The 26,068-nt window shown below is 42.9% G+C and overlaps 1 protein-coding gene across 2 annotated transcripts in view; it reads right to left on the bottom strand.

The window, feature by feature from the left end:
- Window positions 1–8,137: 8,137 nt before the first annotated feature.
- LOC306781429 (MICOS complex subunit mic25a-like) overlaps window positions 8,138–26,068 on the bottom strand; it is a 99,398-nt gene continuing 81,467 nt past the window's right edge. For both annotated transcript variants that reach the window (XM_079274283.1, XM_079274284.1), the window contains one exon: window positions 8,138–8,774. In XM_079274283.1, coding sequence (XP_079130409.1) covers window positions 8,751–8,774 — 24 coding nt within the window. In that variant the 3' untranslated portion in view covers window positions 8,138–8,750. The remainder of the gene's footprint in view (window positions 8,775–26,068) is intronic.

The raw sequence follows: 26,068 nt of genomic DNA, 5'->3' as shown, positions 1-26,068 counted from the left end.
TGCATTTATTTGTCCCAGAATGATCATGTAAGTAACAACATATCGCACCAAAGACACACATTTTCTAATGCAGCAGCTATTGGAGCACCACTCAATAAGATCGAATGAATTCAATGACATTCAAACGCATTCAAAGAATCGAATGATATGAAAAGAGAAATGTAATATAGTGCATCGCTGAAATGTACTGCATGTCCGTTCCAGCCATCGAAACCTGTTCATCTCCTCCCACCTGCAGCGCTCGCCATCACTATTTCAAAACAACTCATGACTGGAGATGTCAAGGCTTCTGCTCGACAATTAATCGAATACATTTGTGTGGTTGCTGTTGGCAACAGGTATGACATCAGATCACCGTGGCACCTTCTGCTGGATGAGAAACATCCGGAAATGTGTTAAACTCGTCCCTAATGGGAACAAGCAACGTGCCGCATTGACTTACTTCCGGGGTGACATTTAAGGGTCAAAGGTAACATCATGAAAACTGTGGCCATCAAACCTGAGATCTGGTGTTCATAATGAGAGATGCAGCTGTCGTTATCTTCTCTCTTGGATGTTTCTGCAGCTCTAATGGAGTTTTTCAATCCGGAGTCTTGGCTATTAAACCCATATTCATTGTCTGTCTGTTTTGATGTTGCTCTTCACTTCTTAATTTCTGTTTCACCTTCCGCTCTTTTTTTTATCTTTCTCGTGACGATATTTAGTGACCACGGCATACGGAAAGTCTTTCGCAGTGTTTTTGGGATAGATGCATCTCTGAGGTCACCAATGTCTCTGCAAGTTTTCTTTTCTTTCTGAAAGTCTTTCAGTTGGGACAGTCCAAAGAGCCCCGCAGGAATCATCAGACCATGTCAGAACATCTTTAGGAGAGTGCTACTCACAGGGATAAAGTGCACACAGTGGTGATCAGCTGTCCCCGGTGGACTCTGGGTCACAGATTCGCAGCACGAGCCTCTCCGACAGAAACATTGCACAAGTCAAGGACTTGGCTGTGCCTAGTGGGGCGAGACGAACAATGATGACAATTCCAAAGAGTTTTTGACATTGAGCATTTGTTAGTCTCCATAATGGGGATGGGACGTATGGATTGTGTTGTCCGCGTTGCCTTGAAGAATCGGGTATCAAGCATCATAAAGCATCAAAACAGATAACAGGAACTCCTGAGGCATATCTGCAGGGCAGAGAGACTGCAGCGCTACGTCTTTGGTGCGATCTGATAAAGCCTCTATCAGGAGAGGGCAAGCGTTGTTATACCTTCATTTATGTGGAGACCAGACTCGTCTTCTATTGATCTGCCAGCAGTCCGAGTGTGTTGAACCTTTCACATGTTACATCCGAGTCCACGTCCCTGTTAGCCAAACGTACAGCATCTCCCCGGGTGCTCAGATGCAGGCATTGGCAATACCACGTAATTGTTTGAGGAAAACTGTCTGGAACATTAAGTTTAGGCAACAATACCACAAGGCGGTGTCGAACACTGGTCTGTGGTGGAATGTCCAGTGTTTGTTGGGCCCATTCACCTCCCAACACCCACCATAAGCGGCCTTTTTGGATACTAAATACTACGTCACTTGCTCCGACCATTATTTTGTCTCTGTGTCCACCACAAAAAAGGATCCTAATTGACTTTCCATTGGCACTATTTTTGCCCTGAGCGACATGAAAAAAGAAAACAGTCCGTGACTCCAATAGATTGCATTTCTTGACTAGTTCACAACCCGCCATGATACAGAGGCTGTGTGATTAAAACCTCTGGTCGGACTGAGGCTGAGTGGAGCCATGCTGGGAATTATGTGAGTATTCAACGTACCAGTGAAGGCGCAGGGATAAATTGTCCCGCCTTAACAGGTGCAACAGGAAAGTTGGTGTCAGTTAATCTCAGTCTGAACACATCCACACAGTTTGAACCTACCAAGGTTAACTCATCAGTCAGAACTTCGGAGAATGGGAGGACGCATTATGCTCAATTTGCAATTGGGACAACACCTTCTTTTCATGTCAACATCCATATTAAGTCAGCGTCAGATATACGAAGGTTTTCAGAAGAGCTTTGCTGTGGTATCAGTGTCTCCCCCCGTGGTTTCTCTATTGTTCATGCCTACAATCATCATATTCCTGAGTGTTGAAGATAATGATGGATACAGACGATAAAAAGTTAATTTAGTCTTTAATAATAATAATTGGAGTTACTCTAAATCATCTGTTTCAGTCTTCAATTCACAAATGGACCTCCACTGATCATCACCACATGGAACAGGCTTTATTTAAGAACAAACAACGTATTCTTCTTTCTTTTCTTCAGCAGCGAGGTGTTGAATCTCTCTTTCACACAGATCAACCTGTACACCCACATGCACGCACGGATAATGGCATGATGCAACTCAAAGTAAGAGGTTGCTTTATAATGAGGGGTGTCGGGGTCATCATAGCAGACATGAACCCCGTTTGTTTCCCACAGTCATTATCACCTTTCCTCTCTGCTCTTTTAAGATGATCCCTACCTTATCTCAGCGCACCAGTAGCTGTAAAGATGCAGGCATCAACGCGTTTACACTCCTACGCACACTCGCACATCAAAGGACATCATAGTTTCAGAAAGTCTTTTATAAAAATCACACACACACACACAAAAACACACAACTTATATGTATTTCTATTTAAAAGTTGAAGTAATCATCATGATTAAACGTTGGATTCCTTTTGGAGGTGACAAGTATGCCACGACTCTGACTGAGGAACAATTGATAATACAGCATAAATATAAAGTAATGATGCCGTTGGAAGCCAGTGCAGGGACAAATAGGATGTCTCCTGTTTCTTCTCTCTGGCACAATGTTTTAAATCGAATCTAAAACCAGACGCAAAGCAACGCGCACATGTCATTGCTAGGTTCAGACGCTGCTGTCAGTTTCACGTCATTGATTTCTTGAGGCACCAGAAAGCGATCGGCCATTGACCAATAAAAAAGCCTTGTCTTGGGTCAAATGGCGCAGTATTTTCCTGCCATTTAAAGTAGTGCGTTATTCACATTGTAAGATTTGCCTCGGCAGGTCCGTAAGGGACATATTGAGTGTCAAACACATCATTTCCTACATTATATTTCTGGTCCTGGCTTTCAAAGGGAATGGGAGATTCTGATTAGTTTAATACATGTTATGCCCAAAAAACACTAATGATTATTTTAGAGGCTAAATACAACCCGTTTGCCCCTATGCACTCAGATTATGACTAACTAGAAAAAGTTAGCCCAAAATGTTCTTGCGCCATGCAGATCCTTTAAACATGGCTCCCTATATGCCGATCTGTCTGGTACATGTGCTTCTGGATAAGATGAAACTTTTGATCTAGGAAAAGTCATCAAAGTCTTTAGGATTCGTCCTCTGGGGACCCAGAATGTCTGAATCAAATGGCATGGCAATCCATCTAATAGTTTTCTAATATTTGAGATATTTCAGTCTGGACCAAAATGGTTGACCGAACAAACGACATTGCCAGAGAGAGCAATGTGGTCAAAGGGTTCATCATTTTAAACTCTTTGTTTGTGTCCATTACAATGATATATGCAGGAAGACAATATACCAGAACGGTGGGGTTGCAGTTGATAAAACCCCTGGGATGTATAAATAAGGTAAACCACATTAGATCAAGGAGTAGCCAACCGTTCCAAATTCCACCTGACACACGTACCTCAAGGTTGCAGGTGCATGAAATGAGACAGAGGTGCTGACAAGATGCATCTTGTCATGAGCCGTAGATAAATACATAGAGATAGCAGTTTAGAAAGAGGTGAAAAGCACCTCTCAAACCTATAATCGTGATGCAAACATGCAATCTACAGTCATGTTTTTTTGTCAGGGGTTTATTATACTCCTTCGCTACAGGGTCACAGCACAACATACATTTTCTATTCATATATTTATCATTTTAATATGACAGTTGAAGCTTATTACAGAAGTAAAATCAGGATTCAGCCCGAAGCTGAGGATGCTGGAGAGCTCGGTCTATTGTCTCCTTCTAGTTCTCACACTGCAACACTTTTCATTACTTCTAATGAGTAAATGAATTAATAGAAACCAAAATCTGAAACTAAAATATCTTACACTAAAAAATATAAGAATTCCCCTCAACAATTATGAAAAAACACCTCCACTTAAAACTAAAGTATTGCCTGAAATGCACACGCTGTTGAAAATAAAGAAAAGCTCTGTTGTGCTACATGTGGCCCCAGTGGGAATCGTCCCATAACCCAGAAATCCTCAGCAGAGACAGATTGTCCATTTATAACAAGGCTGGTGGACGGTACATATTTCAAATCCCCCTTTTGCTTTTCCAAACCACATTTAAGAAGGAGGCAGCAAAACAAGACCTTTTTGGCCAAACAAGGTGGATGCCATTTAATGTGAGCCACCTGACAGCGGCTGTGAGAGCAAAACATTTTGACAGCAGGTGAATGGTAGTCAGTTTCTTAAAATTTAACAAGGACGATGGACTGAGGATTGGTCTCCATTCATTGATCTGTCTGCCACACACGTCATCTCAGATGCAGCAGATCAAATTCTGACAGCCTTGAGGGGATGATGCATGTCACTGGTATGCTGGATTAGTTGCACTGCCGTGAGCTCCAATGACATTTGTCCCTCGTAGTCCACTCGGTCCAGAGGACGTGATCGGCTAACAACAGCCCAGTGAAGTGATAGGTTTGGTACCATCATAGCTGCACACAGACCAACACCAAAACCTGTGCTTGCTGCACAAAATCAGTTAAGGACGGGATTTAGGTTAGCTCAGCAAAAAGACTGGTTTCCAGTCTTTTTGCTAAGCTAGACTAAACACTTCGTGACCCCCCCCCCCCCCCCCCCCCCCCTCTGTGCTTGAGATTGATGTGTATCTTCTCATCTCGCTCTTGGAACGCTAATAAGCATATTTCTTAAAATGACCAATGACTTCCATGGGACTTCCATGTGTTTTTTAATATGGGTATTTCAACATCATTTTGGCACAAGCGCTTACTGCTCATTGACATGTATTTATTTAGACAGTCCCATTTGAGCTCAACGGAAGCTTTGCTACAGCAGCGCCTTTGTCCCTATAAGAGAGAGTAATGACAATAGGCAGATAAAGGGAAGTCACCACATTAAACAGCATTAAGCCACTCAGTACCAGACGCATTACCGAGAGAGAAAAGGGGGAATGAAGAAAGGGATGAGAGTGGAGAGAAAACGACAGCGAGGCCCAGAGAAAAGAGCAAGGCAGTGGCAAATCGCAGGACTAATCCGGGCTACTATAGAGGGATTAAATCGTTCTCTCGCCGCACGTTCGCCTGCTCCGTCAGACGGCAGCGGTTAAGCAGACTGCTCTCTCCCTGTCCCGTTTTTCTTCTTTTCGATCATGCCCTCAACCACCTTCTCTGCTTTTTTCTCATCCGTCTAATGGCATTAGAGAGGTGGAAGTCTTTAATCGGAAGAGCAATGTAGTGAGGGGAGACACACACACACACACACACACACACACACACACACACACACACACACACACACACACACACACACACACACACTCACACACTAAGTGTTAGGCGGATGGAGTGCCGGGCTAATAGATGTCAGTGTTTCTGATAATCTGATGGAGGGAAGAGATAACAGAAAGAGTCATTGATTTCCCTTGTGGCAGGTGTGTGTGTGTGTGTGTGTGTGTGTGCGCGTGTTGTGTACTTGTGTGTCTCATTTCTAATGGGAGGTGAGACAAATTGCCTTGGGGGAAAAATAAGCAATTATTACATAGTATCAAAATAAAAAAAACAACAAATTCTAATGTTTTTCCAAATTCTTAAATTCTTCTCTTATACCATTTCATTTTACAGCGCTTCAATTTTAGGTTTAAATATGTCATGCATTATAATTGGGACCACTGTATGTGTGTGATGGAGGAGTACCAGCCCCTTCTCATTCCCAGGTTGTCAAATACCGACGCTTCGTCACGGCCCTCTGCGTCTGACAACGACGGACAATTTTAGCGTCTGTATAAGACGCACGGGGCTTTCAAGTCACGATACAATGTAAACCCTTTGGCATCATGTGATGATGTTAAATCATTAATAATGATTCCTATTCATAATATGATTATTGCGCAACTATCACATGTAGCTGCTGTACTTGCTTTTTGTTTGGTTTCCTTTGCAATGAGGGATTATTACCAACATTTTAAGTGCACTCACCTTTGTGGAATTTCAAAAGCAGAAAGATAAGTGAACGAAAAAGGAAAATAAACACCCCTTTTTACAACGCGCACACAAAAGAAACGTGCCGCAGCATTACAGAGCGCAGGATGGCACCGTGCGCGCTGAGCGGAGGCGCTAGTCCACACACACTTACATTTTCACAGAGAAGTTGTCACGCACTGAAATATTCGCCTGCCTCACACGCGCGCTCTCTTGAAGCTGCAGATGAGAGATTTGTGTTGTTTGCAACCTTCCTCCTTGCATTGAACAAGTAATGACAGGCGTGGGTGTTTACCTCGGCACACGAAAGGTTCAAGCAGACACCGGAATGCTCCTCTTTCTCTCTCTCTCTGTATTCTCGGTACTAGCACGCCCCACCCCCCCCCCCCCCTCAGTTACCCGCTCTGCGGTGTTAATTGGGTATGACACGGGATCAACAGAGAGAGAGGGAGAGAGGGAGGGAGAGAGGGAGGACGCATTCAAATGCGCTGTACGTCGTCTTCCTTTTATTCCCGAACCTGCTGCCTCGAAGTTACCGTAGCAACATCTGCGCGACCGCATCCCCCCACCCGCGTGTCATTTCTTTTTTTATTAAGAATGGCCGCTAGTGCCCTAACGTGTGTGTGTGTGTGTGTGCGCAACAGCTCGACGGCGAGGCGCGTGGCAGCGGAGCGTGCCCAGCCTAACTCCGCGCTCCGAGCCAATTACACCACAGCCTCGCCTACAGAACTAACAAGCTCCAACTCAGGGAAGAATTAGCCCGAGCAGAGAGAAGCGCAGCCACTTGAGTCACACTTGTTACATTAAGTCAATCAAGCACATTATTGCACACCTGCCTACATGTCAGTGTTGCACAAAAAAGGATGGGGACATGACTGCTGTAGGAGTCAAACAAAATCCATAAAAAAAGTCCATAAAGCTTTTCTCCTGTGAAAATAAGAAAAAAAGGTGAATTTGAATATGTTTTAAAGAATAACTTTATGTTTTCAATCCAACATCTTTGTTTCTCATGTAGTTCCAGGCCCGAGGACAGCAGTCTTCTTCTCTTTCCTCATAACTATCGCCATTAGCTCCCTCAGGCTACAGCAGAGGACTCACAGCCGTTTCTAAGAAGCTTTCATTTAAATGTAAATTTAATCACAAATTCACTACTTTTACAAGGACTCTGGTTCAAAACGCACCGTCAAGCCATCTGTTGCATGGCTGTGTGCTGCCCTACACCAAACCTCACGGTTTGATCTCTTTGGATAGGGACAAACGACACCAGTAAAATATCATATACTGTACATTTGTTTTTAATATTCATATGAATGATTGCTCCAAGGGGCCTATTCAGCGATGATGGGAATATCCTCTCAACACCACGTGCATCCTGTGTTGTGCTGTTGCTGACAGAGAGCAGCATCTGTTCACTGTTCAGCTGTAAAACATGTTCACACACATTCCAGCAGTTCTTTTTGTACAATCACAATTTAAAGTTGTGACACTTAAGTCTTCAGTGCTGCTTGGTGTGGCGGTAACAGCAAAGTGCGGCTGAATACGATATGTCAGAATACATGGAGGCAGCACTAACAAACTCAGCTGGTTACCCTGCTCTGTTTGTAGACCAGCTTCTCCAGTGTCATCGTTTTCTTCGTGTTTCTCCCCCTCACTTCTTCATATCTTCGTGCAGGAACTCACTGTTGTGCATCGCACGGGGGAGTCGTCGGCATTACGAAGAAGAAGCCAGAGTGAACTCTCGTCTGCAATTTGTCAGTGCGCCCTCCGTCATTGAGAAGAAATAACGCATTTCTCTTCACAATTCATCACTTTTAAAATGGAATGTTCTTAGCTTTAAAATTAAAGAAAGACAGAATTAAACACACATAGAAGCTGGTTGAGTAGTTCAGAAGGGGGAAAAAAGCGAAGACACAAACAAGATTGACAGGATATGAATGGTTTAATAAAATCATACATTACAGGTCTGATGGATTTAAGCCATGGCCAGGATTACCTGAGCTGTTACTCCTGTGTTGTTGACAAAACAACAACCATGAAGCTCAAAAACAATAAAACTCAAATCACTTCTCTTTTTTTCCCCATTCAGAGACCAGAACCAGGACGGTCCCTATGCACTCCATTCATCTCACACCTGAAATGATTTCCTTGTTTTTCACCCCAACAAAAGGAAGCAGCGGACGTTAACTGAATTCCTGAATATGGAGGACTGACTCCGGGTGGATCTTTACAGCCCACATCTTAGAAATACTTTCTCCTGAATGACTGAATTGAAAGCGCAGCACGAATCTAATAAGCACACTCATTTCTCTTTCAAAAGCTTCCTCGTAAAATGTAGCGGTGCAGAGCAACAGAGCATCCTTTACTGGATGATACCGCATGATACATACCATAGTGAGAATGTTTTAAAACAAAAGCATGCCGACAGCAAATCCACTCTCTCATAATTCAAAAACAGGGAAATGACGAGTGCCACTCTTAGTGGCAAAGTAAAAGCCGACGTCAGGTAACCGCTCTGCCCTTTTCCTCCCTCTCTTCATCCGTGGTTGACCAGCAGGTTCTAAGAAAGGAACAAAATAAAAGAGGAAAGAAAGAATAGAGAGTTAGTCCATCGGCACTCTTGCCACCCCCCTCCAACCTTTGAGATGCTCTTAGGAGCAAGGACAGGCACGTTTTGAGGATACTTTCCCAGCTTTAGCCGAACACAACTGAAAAGGTCAGCGCTGCTAATAGTAGAGATTATCTCAGTGATGGAGAGGAGTGAACCGGTCGACTGACCGGCTCTACGTCGCTCCTTCAGAGGCTTTTTTTCATGCTGCAGCAAATTGCAACTACAGGAGGTGGACAGGATGAGAAGTTTCCCTCAACTTGTAACCGTCTTTGTTGGTGCAGTCTATTTGTACAGTTTTATAAGACTGTTCCCCTTGACGTATTAAAGCATTTGAAGTTTTTTGACCAATGCACTAGAAGTTTGGGCAAGGACATTCAAATGACTTTTATTAATAACGTACAGAAATATGTTGTGTTAAGTCCACCTTCTTCTACTTCTCTGTCTGTCACGCTCTCTACACACATAGCGAGCAGCTCGGAGCTCGGTCCTCCTTTCTGTAATTGTCTCGGTTAAAAGTCAAAATGTATTGAAAAGAAGACGGATCTGTATTGGTTAGAGTTGGGGCTTTTTCCGAAAAAAAAAAAAAAATGGAATTGCTTTCTAAGAAAAATCTTTGTGAATGAAAATTGCAATTCAAAGTCTGTACGAGCGCTATTTAATGTTGTATGTCACAGCTGTTTAGACTGTTTTCCCAAAGTAATCACACACAGAAGCACAAGTGTCCCTCATTGTGTGTTCGGAGCCTCGAAGTAAAACAGTGATGTCCCCGTGTGCAGCCATTGACATTACATGACTACAATCTCTGTCTGTACAATTTGTTTTATTAAACATGTAAAAAAGAGTAACCAACATGTCGTGTTTCCGTTTCAAAATAAAAGCTCTCTAGTGTTTTTCTGTGGACTGAATCCCTTCATTTGTTCACACGGCTTTTATTCTGAAATATTTCCAGGACAGTGCAGGAAAATACTGCGACATATAATTAATACAGTTTAATCGTGGATCGTTATGATTAACAAATGAGCACACGCACTTCCCAACCTTTTTTCTGTGTAAAATAAATACATATGCAATTCATAATGAAATGAATTGGCCATTACTAAAGGCACACTCTCAGGAGGAAGAAAGGGCCGGCAGTAGCGAGCAGCAACACTGTGCGGAGATCAAACGCTATCGAGCAACCGTTCAGCGAGATGGCAGTGTGGCCCGGCCGTTATTATGCATGCGATCCACCCAAAACCCATTTCAAATAAATTCAGGCAAATACTCGTTGGTGCTCTCTGCACACCCTCGCATTCAATTCATGTACGGGGGATGCACAACGACCTCCAAGAGAGCGACAGCCTACTTACTCGAAAACAGCTCTGTGCAATTGATCCAAGCAGTGGAACCTCCCATCTTTCAACCAAAGATCGATGCGGTCCTTGAAACCCTAGCACTTCATCACCCTGAGAGAACAACAGGTCTGACACCGTGATTCCAAGCTACAGTGTACGACCTCATCTTAAATACCGTGAGGGGGGCTTCACCCATGAAATGGCCGTGATCAATTAACACCTTGAAATCCTGGCAAGACGTTCCTGAGAGAGAGCAAGAGCGAGAGCAAGAGCGAGCGAGAGAGAGACGGCATATCAAGACAAGGCGATTAGCAGCCAATTGGAGTAGAGCTTTGACACCATGCAGACCTATTCCGATAACCTTGGAGTTCAACCTATCAAAATGATCGATAAAAGCTGGGTGATATAGCTAGTTAGTGTGATGGTCTCAACAGAACACATCGAGTTATGGATTAAGAAGTGGGCGCTCATGGGTGTTTAAAAGTCGGCGTTTGGCCTTCAATGAGAAGGTCAATAAACTCTTTGAAGCCTTATTAGTTATTATGTTTTCTAAGACAGCCAATATCTAAAACGATGGCTCCCAGCTGTGATTATATAAGCTTATTACCAAGGAAAGACTCATCCCGACTACTTGGTCCGTTTTTTCGGCTGCAGATGTGATGCATTCAGCTCCATACACAAATGCGCCGCCTCTCTCATTACCACGTATTCCTTTAAGGAGAGATCATGCAAATAACCGCTGGAAACATGTCAACAGAGCGCGATTATAATTCCGCTGGATTTATTGGGGTCACGCCATGTGTAACGATCAAGTTTGTGAGGAAAATTCTCCGTCGCTGAAAGGCAGGCTTAACAATAGCTCAGACGGGTTTGTGCCAGAAAGGGATTAACCTTTCGTCTGCCAGAAACCAAAACAACATCAGTCACAGAGTGAGCACACCCCAAATCTATCTCGAGATACGTGTTGTTCAAGTTAGCAAGACTAAGAGTCTACAGCCATGTTAGCGACTACTGCTAATTAGCACGAAACAGAAACAGCTGATGGGGATGTCACTGGTTTTGCAGCTATTTACCTTGACCCACAAATGTCAACCATGTGGTGTCGTTAGAGGAACCATATGGGGATCACCTCAGGCATTAGGATACACCGTCTTATAGCCAGGACACTGTAGAACATGTAGAGCCAATCTAGTGGAAGGTGATTGTGTAAACTTTGACTGGCTTGTGGCACTACATGAGAAGCCACCAGTAAAGTGATTAAGATTCATCCTCTGGGCATCACGGATCTCTGTACGGGAATTCCTGGCCATCCATCCAACAGACATTTCACCAAAAAGCAAATATTTATAACCTCATGTTGTCGGGGGATCGCCAACAACTCATCCTTGTCAGTACAAATTTGTCATGGCAATCCATCCAATAGTTGCAGAGATGTTTCAGTGTCACCATTAAATCACGAGCATAGTTAAAGATACATGAAGAAGTAAACCTATTGGCTTAAACAGAACAGACAGATTCTCAGAAAGAGGAACAACAATCATCAAGACAATGTCTGATTATGTTTTATCAAAACACAAACAGGGGGAATCTTGTGGTTCATAAACTTTCATTTGAACTTGACAGGCTGCAACTACACTCTTCATAAGAGATGAACAGTGACCACAGTTATGATGCCAATCGCTGTCTCTTCACAAGTCGGGGGGGCTCGGGTACATTCTGTACCCTTTGTGTGTCCTGCTCTGTCACCAGAGCTCTTTTTCATTTCCCACACAGTTTGTTTGACTCCAATTGTATGAGATCTTAAGACTGTAATGTTAGAGTTTAGTCACCAACAGTCTTTATCGAATGGAACAGAAGTGTGGCTGAAGTTATTTTTTTTCTGAGCTGCGGTGTCAGACAGTCACACTACTGTTCCTAATTGCTGCAATAGCAGCCGGGCCAGGGGGGTACCCATGTCAGGTGGTCCAATGCCTCGGGACGGCCTGGAATATCTATAAAAATATTGGATAAATTGCCATGAAAGTTTGTGCAGACATTAATGGTCCCCGGATGACAAATTGTCACGACTTTGATGATCCCCTGACTTTTCCTCTAGCTCCATTATGAGCTTGACATTTTCTGTTTTTAATTAATTGTCTCAACAACTCTATTGCAAGGTTGGCCATGACATTTGGTGCAGATTCATGTCCTCCCCAGAACAGAAAGTTGTAATAACTTTGGTGATTCTCTGACTTTTTATCTGGCACCATCATCAGGTCACATTTCTTTTACATTGTCCATTACTTTAAATGATGATCAAACACCTGCCAAACTATTGACCTTTCCACCAGCCTCAGAACTCTGAAGTCAGATGGTGAAGAGGGTAAACATCAGCATGTCAGGATGTTGTATTAAGAGCATGTTAGCATGCTGACATTAGCATGTAGTTCAAAGCACCACTGTGCCTCCGTAGAGCCCCAAAGAGCCACGAGCATGGCTGTAGACTGTTCGTGCTACGTGTCCCAAAACCGTCTTCGACCAAATGAAAACAAATCTGAAACAACTCTCCTTGGTCCCCCAAAGTCGATTCCCTATTTTAGAAAAACCACTCGGCTCCGATGTCTACGGAGGTTAAACCTGCAGCCAGAAGCCTGGGTGTTATATTTGACAGTGACCTTTCATGTGAAAAGCAGGTTGCACGGATCGTTCAATCGTGTTTTTATCAGGTGAGAGCCATCTCAAAAATCAGGTCTTTTCTCAGTCAACCTGATCTGGAGAAGGTCATTCATGCTTGTATTTCATCTCGGTTCGATTATTGTAATTCTTCGTACGCAGGGTAAATAAAAAGAAACACGCCTTAAGCTGGTACAAAACAAAACAGCTCAGCTTTTAACAAATACCAGAAGATAAGTAATAGTCCTGTTGTAGCCTCCCATTACCGGCCAAGTTTCTGCTGATTACTTTTAAAGGACATAGTATGTTAGTATGTTTTCTTCTCTTAAAAGACGTGTGTGTAAGATCTGTCCAGATTTTGTGTTTAAAACATTCAAAAATGTAACCGACAGAATGTCAAGATGTTGGAGTGTTAAATTGTGTCAATGACGTCAGTGTATTGTGTTGAGATATCTACTGAGATGTGCAGGCTAACCACATAGCTCCGGCCTCGAGAGGGGATAGAGAGTCACTGTAGCGTTCAGTCTGTCTTCAGGCCACCATGAGAGGACGGAGAAGCAGAGCTGCCACGAGGGCTTGTCAATATACACCGATTGGTCTGTTTGCGTTTTGATTTTATTTGTTTATTGCATTACATTTGTTGAACTGATGACTGTACATTTAGAGCAGGCATGTCCAAAGTCCGGCCCGTGGATGTCTTTCTTTCAATCTTTTTATTTTCAGTTTACACAGGAATACGACATGCCACTCACAAACAGAACAGTACGTAACATACCTGCCAACCACACAAACAACCAATCCCTGACACACAAAAAAATACAAAAAACAAGAACAAAACAAACAAAACAAAAACAAAAATAAGTAAATAAATATAAGGCATCATCCTTCCACTAGATACCAATAAACATTATGAATATTATGAATATAGCTCCCTGGCCGTCCCCCGGAACCCGAAGTTACAAAACCTTCGGTCTTAAAATGCATTATTTATGGCCCTCCAGCACAGTCAAAACAGAATGAATAAATCATACAAATTCAACATGCAATTCCTCTTTTTACCTCATGGTGGCAGCACCACTCTGTAACTGTCTGGCTGTTTGAAATTGGCTCTGACCCTTGAACTGTCATGGCTACGGCAAGTCAAAAAAGGAAAGTCGATAACGAGGGCCGCCGCTTCCAGGAGAGGTGGAGATCGCAACATTTTTTGAGAGACAGCGATACTAAAACGGATGATTTATTTTCATTGTTTTAGCCGATTGTTGTAAATGACTGTAAAAGTAATAATTTGGAAAGAGGGTATTATGTTCCATTTTGTTGCAAAACCAGCAAAATCATACTGAAATAAAATGAATGAGAAACAAAAAAGTACAACGTACTTACTCTAAGGATGCATACAGAGAACAGGGGGCTCCGGTGACTCAACTAAAATCATAAAACTGATTTATGGAAGCTGATCTGTCATAACAACAATGGGTGTTCTCAGGAAATGTCTCAGGAAATGTGGCTCCGCCCCCTCAGCTCCGCAGCTTCTTGACGGGTGCGAACTATGCTCGCCTGCCACAGCTGAATCTTTCCGCTGAACTGCCACAGACTGCCGCTGAGTGACGCTGAGTGCCACAGAGTGACGCTGAGTGCCACAGACCGACGCTGAGTGGCACAGACCGACGCTGAGTGGCACAGACCGACGCTGAGTGCCACAGACCGACGCTGAGTGCCACAGACCGACGCTGAGTGCCACAGACCGACGCTGAGTGACACAGACCGACGCTGAGTGACACAGACCGACGCTGAGTGACACAGACCGACGCTGAGTGACACAGACCGACGCTGAGTGACACAGACCGACGCTGAGTGACACAGAGGTGCCAGTGCCACAAGAAGGATCTCGGCCCTGCACTATTTTTTTCACCGAAAACCGAAACAACTGTGTCTGCCTAATTTGTCATGAGACTGTTGCCTTGTTTAAGGAATATAATGTAAAGCGACACTACGAGACCAAACATGCTAATGCTACAACAAGCTATCAGAGAGCGGCCGTGCTAGAAAAGTGAAGCAACTCCAAGATAACTTGGCCACACAGCAGCGGTGCTTTTCACATGAAAACATCATCAAAGTAAGCTACAAGTGGCCGTGGTAATTGCTAAACATGACAAACCTTTTATGGAAGGTGAGTTTATCAAAGACTGTGTTATGAAAATAGCAGAAAACATAATTGCCCCGAGAAGAAGACAGAGTTTGCTAATGTTTGCCTGGCTCGTAACACTGAAGAGCTATCATCAGATACGAAGAGACAACTTGATTTTTTTCGTGAGCCTGTTTCATGTGTGTTGAATTTAAATGTTAGACAACTTTTCATCACCCTCACTAAGTCATATTTAAGATTGTCTTGAGGTGAGAATATTGATCGGTTTCTATGTAATTAGCTTTTAGATGGCTTGTTCTTTGTGTGTTATCTGACTTTCAAGATGTGAAAGAAAGGCAGAATAGTTGTTGAGATTTGTTCATGCATGAATGCTTACATTTGGTTACATTGCTATTTGCTGTCATTGAAAATAAAATGATTAAATAACAATGTATGTATAGGCTACTTGTATTGTTTAAAATAATGTCAGCAGGGACTGTTGGCCCTTGGGCATTTTCACATTATCAAATCTGGCCCTCTTTGAAAAAAGTTTGGACACCCCTATGGCAGGGGCGGACTGGGGGGAAAAAAGTGGCCCGGGAGTTACTGTCAGACCGGCCCACTCAATACACGGCATGTATTTCGCCGGTCTACGGCGGCCATTCGCACCTCCGCCGGCCCCGCCCCGAGCGTCGCCCGGCACGACCGCAGACCGCGGTTATGGAGAAACGTTTTTAAAAGTGTAGTGTCCAGCCGTGCTATGGCGTCCTCAGATCGCGAGGAGTAGTATAATGTCAGTTTATACTGTTGATACAGTTTTCACTGATTATTGACTTTCGGTATTAGAGTAAATTGAACATGTTCTGTGAAGCATATAATATAGTCGGGCCGGCGATGTCAGAGACCGGCCCAAACCCCGTTGGCCTACCGGGGATTCCCCCGGTATCCCCAATGGCCAGTCCGCCCCTGCCCTGTGGTAAAGTAATAACAATGTCAGGAAGTAAAGTGACATTTTTTTATCAACCTGACAAAATTACGTTCTTGTGGGAAGAAAAGAAAACACTGTAACTTCTTCACATTCTATTAGAATGTAAAGAAGTTACATTCTAATACAATGTAACTTCTTTACTCAATTAGAATGTAACTTCTTTACATTGTATTAGAATGTAAAGAAGTTACATTGTATTAGAATGTAGCTTCTTTACATTCTATTAGAATGTAAAGAAGCTACAGTGTATAGAATGATTCTATTGAAGTTATTCCTTTTTTAAATGTTTTAGACGAGTCACTAATCACTTTAAAATAGTGATTTTAGCTGATTTAACTTACAGACATGAGATTGATCTTCTCATGTCACTCTCTTTATACAATGATATAAATGTATCCCCGTTTTATTGATATCTTACGAAAAGTTACTCCTCATTTTTCGTGCGTTTTTCCTGCAAAAGTCCAGCAACATGAGTCTGTTTTCGCTTGTTACATGCATACTGTCTTTTCAAAATAAATTCCATCTTCACAGGAAACAACTAAGGTTTAGACGGATTGCTGCCTACTTCTTTGGAGCATGTGGTCTTACACATTAAACCTGTAATGCGAGCAGATCATTATATTTTCAACATGTCTTTGCTTTTTAATGTCATTGCCTTCTATGTTTAAAAAAAAAAAAAATGACTCGTGGGTATTTTCTCTCCATTTTAACATTCATCTGATTTTATTTTATTAAACTTTCAATTTCGTTTTTATTTTTAAACCATGTTAAAGCACTTGTAACTCTTGACATCCCACCATTTGATCGACTGCGTTTGGAAAACTGAAGGCGAATTAAGGCGCCTTTTTATATATAAAAAAAAAATGGATTTATAAAGTGAAAACGTTTAATGCATCCCTTTAACACTGGCAGATATTTCAATTTGTATGCTTTCTTCGATTAAGATAATCAACCCATGGTTTGTTACTATACGACAAAGCTAACACTAAAGTCTCTGCTGTGGTGTGCCAGTCACAAATCGATGAGGCTCAGCCCTGCTTGGCTTTAGAGGCTGGACAGCAGCAGGGAGGAGGGCTGTTTGAGAATTACAACTGGTCCCACTGAAGTCCTTTAGAGACCCATGTGGCACGATGCACTGAGCTAGACGAGGTGCATTGACCGGTAGCCAGCCGGCAGAGGGGCAGACTGCAGGTATATGCATGTGTGTGCGTGTGTGTGTGTAGAGAGGGCACGGTATCTAAGCACGGCGGAGTTCCCTCCAGCTGTGAAATTCAAACCATTCAAAGCACAGAGAGACTCACAGAGCAGGGTGATCAATACGACTCCCCTCCTCAGTCCTCTCATCTCATCCCTCTGATTTCCTCTTTACCTTCCCATTCTTCTGCCCCAACATATCATCCTTTCTCCTCTCATCCACCGCCTTTCTTTTCTGCTCTATTCCGCACTTCACAAGTAGTAGATGTTTACGTATAGAACAATGACAAACGCAAACCTGAGAACATGCTTCTCTTCTTCCTCAAAAAAAAATCCCTGTAAAGATTTGATTTAATCAGCCTCACTGAACACTCTAGTACCGACATACTTTTTGACATTTGAGAATCACAATTTGTGGGTCCGGTGTCGGGTTCAATTCCAGCATCGAGACCTTTGTTTCAGCCAAAACAAATTCAGTAATAAAACAGAGCATACGCCTGCCAGCGCAATTAATGAGTTTGTTTTATTTATATATATACATATATATATACACATATATACATATATATATGCACATATATACACACACATATATACATATATATATACATACATATACACATATATACACACACACACATATATACATATATATATACACATATATACACGTCACACACACACATATATACATATATATATACATACATATACACATATATACACACACACACATATATATATATACATATATATACATATACATATACATATATACATACACACACACACACACACATATATATACATACACATACATATATATATACACATATAGATACATATATATATACACATATAGATACATACATATATATACACATATAGATACATACATATATATACACATATAGATACATACATATATATATGTATGCACACGAAGAAAGTTAGAAAAATGTCCGTGTTGCAGAGATGCAAAGGCATTTGATGAAGAAGAGGGTACAATGCTGGAGATGGAGGGGGATGTGTACCACATAGACTGGCTCCACTGACAAAGATCATTTCAGACTTCCAAGATAATCAGCTTTCTCCGCTCCTATCAAAAATACAGGAACTAGGAGAGCAACTAATGACTACTTACATTATCAAGTAACCTGCAATTATTCTTTCAATGAATCAATCTGTCCAAAACCCAAAGATATTAAATTTACGATGATATAAAACGTAGCAAATCCTCACATTTGAGAAGCAGGAAACCTGTTTTGCTTGATTAATTAACTTAACGATGATGTCATTCTAAAGTATTAAGACTTGCATAACCTCTGCTAGTAAGGATACTCATGAATGAGAATGCAACAGACGCCAGCAAAAGTAATTAGTACTGCGGCAGGTTCTGAAAATGCTGTGCACACTTTTACTGTATATAAAGAAAAAAAAACTCTGACAACTCTCAACTCAGCCCACGAACAAACTAATGGATTTCCCACCTGTTGCTCTAATTGAAGATCCATCCAGAGTTCAAGCAGTCACGCACTAAGAAGTCTTGCTGGGGTTACACCACGCTGCCTCCCAGATAGCGCGTTGGGTATCTGGGCTTTTACAACGAGCCTATTTTCATTAAACGTGGCACCGGCCAGCAGATCAGAGCGACAGAGTGAGGGGAGTGGGGGAGAGAAGAAGAGGGACAGTACTGAACACACAAAAAAAAAAAGAACAACAAACAGAAATTCAGGAGCGGTAGATGAGCAGCAGAAGTCTGCCTGTTCTCCATTCTGCAAGACCCAGCTTGGGAGCCTTGACTCAATTGGAAATCCATTTTATCTGATGACTGGCAGGCAATTGGGGCTCCCAGGTGATGGGCTGAGGCTCTGTGGTTGATGGGCCTGACCACTCTGCTGCTGAGGGATGGAGGCGTGGAGGTGGAGGGGGAATGCGGAGGATAACATATGCTGCAAAGATTGTCTCCACTAACAAAGTTCATTTCAGGCTACAAAGATACTCATCTGCCTCCACAACTGAAGCAGAACTTCATTATCAATTGATACGTTCATTATTTTTTCATAAAAAGTCCAAAACCCAAAGGTATTCAATTACAAAAAAAGATATAAAATACAAGAAAAGCAGCAAATCCTTGTGCAGACAAGTAGGAATGGTGAGAAGGGCGATGGTATTGGCCTTTCTTTCAGACCCCTCAATGGAAAAATCCCATCGGCTTTTTGTTTAGGGAACCAGTATGATGCAAACTTCCAGCTTGGCCGACTAAAAACACATCATCGCTGCAGCGCTCCATACCTGACCGCAAACTAAAGTGAAACGAAATGGAAAAGTCGATTGTGATTCAAATCGTTTTAGGCCTCAAAAATTGCATTGGCCACCTCGATGACTTTGCGAACGCTCCTACGCACAACGTGTTGAAACCAGTTGCAATACTTCATCTATCCACTGATCATGGAAGCTGCCAAGCCGCTTCGCTGCCATCAGACTGCTGCCGTGTGACCATTTTACTTCATGGCGATAATCTTTATTGAGCCAGAGTGGCGGAAATTAGCTGTTCTTATCATACTTGATAAAAAATGTGTGCTTCCCACACAGAGCATACTTTAAGTGAAGCCCTAGTAGCACGTTAACATTCAACCAATTGCCTAAACTTGTATTCTCTCTACTGCCCAGCAGGGGGCGACTCTACTAGTTGCCAAAAGTCGTCCGATTGTATAGAAGTCTATGAGAAAATGACTACTTCTCACTTGATTTATTACCTCAGTGAACATTGTAAACACGACTTTATGATCTCAATCACTCGTTTCAAGTCTTGTTTAATACATCATGATGTTCATTCAATACATTATTAGAGTACAATAGACCATGAAGTGGAGTATGCTTTAGGGCAGGCTCACTATGATTGACAGGTTGCTATTGCTACCAGAGCCATGTACGGCCTACAGTCCAAATATGGTCACATCCGTTCACTGGTTGCAAAAAAACAAGATGGCGACGACCAAAATGCTGAACTCGAGGCGTCAGAAACACAGTTCACAAACCAATGGATGACATTACGATGACTTCGTCCACTTCTTAAATACAGTCTATGGTTAACACACTGAATTAAAGGGTGAGTATGGTAATCAACATACCTGGAAATATTAAAGGTTATACCTGCTAAAGCTTTATGTTGTCACTGTGAGCATGTTAGCATGCTGATATTAGCAGCTAGCTCAAAGCACCGCTGAGCCTATACGTACAGCCGAACTAGCATGGCTGTGGGGTCTTCGTCTTGTTATGTTACTGAGAAGAGTTGTGATCGGCATAAGTATAGTTTTGTGTTCAAAGCACACTTTTGTGTTCAAAGCACTGGAAAGAGAATATATCCCTAGTTACTGCACACTGAATACACTATATAGCCGGGGGGCATAGCAGACAGACTAACCCGAGGCTAACTGCAGGGCAACACTTTGAACTACATCAACTGGAAGCACAGATGAAGATATTTCGATTTTACTGGACAAAACCACCGACCACAAATGACACATACATGAATCATTGTTTTCGTGAAATGCAAATATGCAGCTGCCTTTGGTACATTGGCTCGACAAAGAATTGTAAATAACTGCAGCACCACTATAAACAAGAAAGAACTTGTCAACACCGTTCTGAGAGAAAACAATGACACAATGGCATTTATTTATTTACAAAAAGTCCAAAGAGAGAGAGAGAGAAAAATGAATCGACCTCTTTGGGAGTAGCCTACATGGTGTGAATTGGAGAGCAATCACAAAGGAGAGGCAGGCCTCGATTCAGAAAGAAAAAGAGGAGGTGGGGTACACGGACGAATTGAGTGACAACGGGACACAAAAGAGAGGCTGGTATAAAGTAGACTGTTCCGATAATGCTTTGAGGCACTGAAAAAAAAAAAAAAAGCCAGTGAAAAAGCCACCTAAAAGCCCCGCTGCTGTCCTCTCTTATCCCAGCTGGTGGTCTTGGTTCCACAAAACCTCCTGCTAAGCGTGCCAGAGAGGGGGCGATAAAATGCTTCCCAGAATATTGGTGTGAAATGCGCCTGGGAAAAAAAACTGAGTTTGTCAATTGCTTATGCAGCCGAGGGCGGCTTTCAACGGAAGACAATACGGGGCTGTGTTGAATTGTTATCGGGACCCCCCGCCAGAGAACGCAGAAAGAAGGAGAGGGGGCAGGGGTCTCGGGTCTCGTGGCGCTCAGAAAGGTCAGCGAGGTGTACAAAAGCTGGTGAAAACGCCTCTCAGGAGGCAGTTGCGAGTACCCTCGACTCTACTAAAACGGGGGGAGGGAGCGAGAGAAAGTAAGGATGGGGGCCGAAAATAAAAAGTAACAGAATGTTACATGTGTATTCACTGTCAAAGACGGTAAAAGTTTAATTTCTTTGCTCTCAGCTTTCCATCTGAATTCGTACATCCCCCCCCCCCCCCCAAAACTTAAAGCGAGAGAAAAAAAAGAAAGCCTAATTCACTACCTAAATATACCCGGGTGTTACAAAATACAAAATATAGTACAAAATATAACCCATGGAGCACACAATACGAGACAGACGAGCAACAAAAGAAGAAAAAAAAGAGCGAGAGCAGATAATGACGCTCGCCGGTGATTGGTTGTGATCGGCTGTACAATGATCAATGCTGGCGTGAAGGGAGGCAACGATGATGGTAGATGACAGAGGGAACAACTGCCAACAGTATGAAAATGAAATCAATAAGTCAACTGCAGAGCAGGGGGGGGGAAGAGAGAGAGAGAGAGAGAGAGCGAGAGAGCGGTCTAGAGAGGAGAAACAGATAGGCGAAGACAAGAGAGACAAAGAGGGGAGTCGACACAGAAAAGAGGGAAAAAAGAGCCGCAGACAGACGAAGGAGCTCGATGAAAGGTGTTGGTTTAAAGGAAGCAGAGGCAGAAAAACAAAGTTGACAGATGAAGGAAGATGAAGGAAGATTCATTAAAGATAGATAAAAAAGAGACTACAGTGAAAACAAACTGACGAAAAAAAAAAATCCTGATAAACCAATTGCCAAAAACTGATCGCCAAAAGATTGTGACGGAAGTAGCCGAACCTGAGGCTTCAAAGCGTCAGTCTACAAACCAACGGCTGATGTCACGATAACTACGTCCACTTCTTATATACAGTCTACGGTCAACATACAGGGAAACAATGTGTCCTGTTGCTTACGAAATAAAATGTCTTTGTTCCTGTTTGAAAACTGGACTCACAGGTTCATGTGAGTTCTTGTGTTCTGCTGTTTGTTTGTGTTCACACTGACATTAATGACCGTCCTGAAATCTATCCCTCTGATAAAACATCTCTCAGCCTTTAACAGTCAGAAACATCAAACTCTTCAGTGGACCCAGCACACACACACACACACACACACACACACACACACACACACACACACACACACACACACACACACACACACACACACACACACACACACACACACACACACACACACACACACACACACACACACACACACTATTACCGACCCTGAACGCCCACACACACACGACTGCAGCATCTGAGCGTCACCTTCCACCGTTAAAGGCTCCAAACCAAAGCCAGCACGGCTCCATGATGAAAAATCAGCCACGATGGATCATCGATCTGAAGCTTGTACATTGTTTAAAAGTCCCCTGAACCACGTCCAGAATGGCTCAAGCATACTTGTTGAGTCAAAGAGCTGAATTGAATAATAATACAGACAATCATTTATGACGGATTGAGGGTCCATTTAAAGGGCAACACACTGCCTCTGTACGACGTACATCAAAACACCTGCGCACTAGTATTGGCACTTTTCAACATAAGTGCCAGCTCTGCTGCATTCATTGTTTTCCATTCGAGTCCCCGCACTGGCAGCATCTTGACGCCAGTCAGTGCACTTAAAAAACGGCCACGTACGCAATGTTCCATGCACTACGCGCCTTAGGTTGACAGTACAACAATAGAGTGGTGCAGGGATGACGTATTTTTGGAGGCCAAACCCCGGAAGTTAGCGTTGCCTTGATTCCCTCGACGAAAATCCAATGGAATTTTCTCATTGGATTTGAAAGCTCTGGAAATAAGCTCTGTGGCAAACAAATGCTCTTGATACTTTCATGTTTCTTTTCACATACGAACACCACTTTGATGATTTTTGATGTTGTGAAGGCGGACATGTCGGCCTGATGACGTTTTCTAGACTCATTCGGCCACTTGTTAGCAACCACCTTTTTCAAGACACGTAAACGCGTCAAACTTCACGAGGGGGGTATTTGCTGACGTATTTACTGGCGTATTTCATATTGTAGAACAAAACTTTCAAATATCTTAAGCTCACGTTAACCTCAGACCGAGACGATGGAACCAGAAGTGCAAAAATGCTAATCGTGCAGGTTTTCGGACTCGTTCCTGCAGCACTTTATAATCCATTACAGCTAATTATCTTGTTGACAAACAACTTCTTTGAAAAACAAAAATTGAAAGATGAACAACGTCCTTGGTACTATTCCACTTCCAAGTATCCAAAACACATGGGAAATAAATCTTTTGGTCAATAGACCTTCATCACTACATCACTACAGCAGTTGCACTGCTGTGTTCTGGCAAGTCTGAAGACAACTTTTGTTCAACACTGTGAGCTTGGCTGGAGAAGAAATAAAGCAAAGATTATTCCTTCAAGCTTTTTCTTTTCTTGTCTGAAGGCAGTCACAGCTAATGAGGCACAAACAGACCTTCAGCTGAGAGCAGAAGAGAATGACTCAAATGTGCTCCAAATCAACGTTACCTTTTTGTTGAATCGATTCGACGCCTTTGCAAAAACGTTGGTAAACTACTGATGAAAAAACTATTTGTTAAGATTCAAGATTTTCATTGCTGTTTTCTCCAGTGGGCAGGAAGTCACGCTGGGTTAAAGCACAGCCACAAATAGAATGTCAAAGGATAAAAAAAAGTGCTATCTGCTCCGCGGTGAATCAACTTTGTAGAAAAGTTCTGCACAAAACGCTGCAAGACTTTAGCCCCAATTAAAGCAACCTACTCTAATTTAGGAGCTTGGTGTGAAACCCCCACGCATGAGTGTTTAATCTGAGACGGGTTCTCTCCGAACAAATATAAAAATTGGGGGAAACTGCTCCTTAATTAGGCCTAGTTTAGAGAAAGCTACAAGACACTTTGTAAGATTTATTCATGCATACCAATGAGGTGAACGTGGAGTTTGACGACTTCTGCGCTTCACAAATTCTGTCAAAAATCGAGGAGTACGTCAGTGAAAGTGTGTGTGAAACTCTGTGTGTGTGTGTGTGGTCAGTAGCAGGTCCAGCAAGCAGCTGAAACCGCTCATTCTTCTTCATTAGTGTTGACTGCTGAGGGGCCCACCATCTATTCCTCCCTCTGCATCTTTAACATCCTGCGTCCATCTCTAACCCTTCTTCAATAACCACTTACCATGTCTTCACGGCATCCACCCATCTTCCCTTTTTACCTCCCCGATACTCACCCTTTTCTCCCGGCATCCTCTCCCTTGTGACATGAGCCTCGTGCCCCTTCCCTCTTTCTCTCCCCTCTTTCTCTCCCCTCTAGCGCATCCGTCCAAGTCTGTCTCCTCCATATTTTTCCCCATCATCCCTCGTCTGCCTCCACCTCTGTTCTTCAACTGTCCACCTCCTCCTCTTCATCACTTTCTCCTCACATCTCCCCATTTCCTCCCCATCGCTTCTCCAATTGCTGTTTTTCAAAGCCCAACTGCTTTTCTTCCCCTCATATTTTTCTCCTCTTCCTTCCTCGCATTCATTCCTCCGGTTTATTTTCTTGTAATTTCTCCTTTGTCCTGAACTCTCTCGCTCTCTTTCAATCAGCCTGTAGAAGGGAGTCCGCTCCATTATTCGTTTCACATAAACTGATCAACAGCTTCTGCCAGTCGACATTTAATCTCAGCCTTCTCTTCGGGCCTAATCGTTTCTTCTCTGGCTGTGCCCTCTTGTCACTCTTTAGTGCTCCCTTCCTCTGCTTCCCATCTATTTTTTCTCTTTCTACATCCAGTGTTTCTCAAGGCCTTGCCGTTCATGTCTTATCGGCCTTTCATATCTACCGCCTCTATGTAACAGTTTCTAGATCTCTGGTTATCTACAACATGAGCTTTTTACTTCTTCAAAGCCTTGTCTTTGTATTTCTTCCTTCGGTTTGTTTGTCTACTGGCAGAGAAGCTGAGCTGCTGTGATCTTTGTACCGGCATGACTCCCGTTCAATCAACAATAAAACTGAAGGTAAGAGAAATCAACAGCAGATTTTGTACCGCTGTGATGCACTGGCTCTGTGAGAGTCAGTTTGCATACAGATTGGCAACAGATACAGATGTATTATCAGTATTGTCAATGGGCTTTTCCTCTGAGAATGGGCTTATCAAAACTTGATGAAACTATTTTCTCTCTTCCCTCATCTTCTGGTGTGCCATCCACCGTGAATCGTACTTGCGCACTAAGCATGCCTCGGTAACGGCACCTGGGCTCCTGGACAACAGGCTGGCCATTTCAAATCACAACCGCGCTCCTAAAAAGAATTCCAAACCATCCCTCCTGGGTCTCAGGAAAGCTCCTCTGCATTAACTACAACACTGCCCTGCTCAAAGGCACGGCCACCCCCCCCCCCCCGCCATTTACATAAATGAGAGGGACAGAATATTACAAACACTTCTCAGCACATAACTGCAATGCAGTACATCCGTCGATACCACCGACTACAGAGATGTGCCAAAGATAATCAATTAGAGATACTTTTTCGTCGTTTTGTTCCGCCTACCAAACAGCAACGAAAAAGTTTGCCCGGTGTCGTCTTTACAATGACATTTACATTCATGAAACATAATGGATTTAAATCCTAGAACCTTCGCAAAAGATTCACTGCAAGTCTGTCGGATTGTATTTAGTTCTTTTATACAGCTGGTGGCTCATA

This window comes from Melanostigma gelatinosum, assembly GCF_949748355.1.
Source record: "Melanostigma gelatinosum genome assembly, chromosome: 8".
Classification (NCBI taxonomy): Eukaryota; Metazoa; Chordata; class Actinopteri; order Perciformes; family Zoarcidae; genus Melanostigma; species Melanostigma gelatinosum.
Note: the sequence above shows the minus strand (reverse complement) of the source record. Positions and strands in the feature narration are given on the sequence as shown.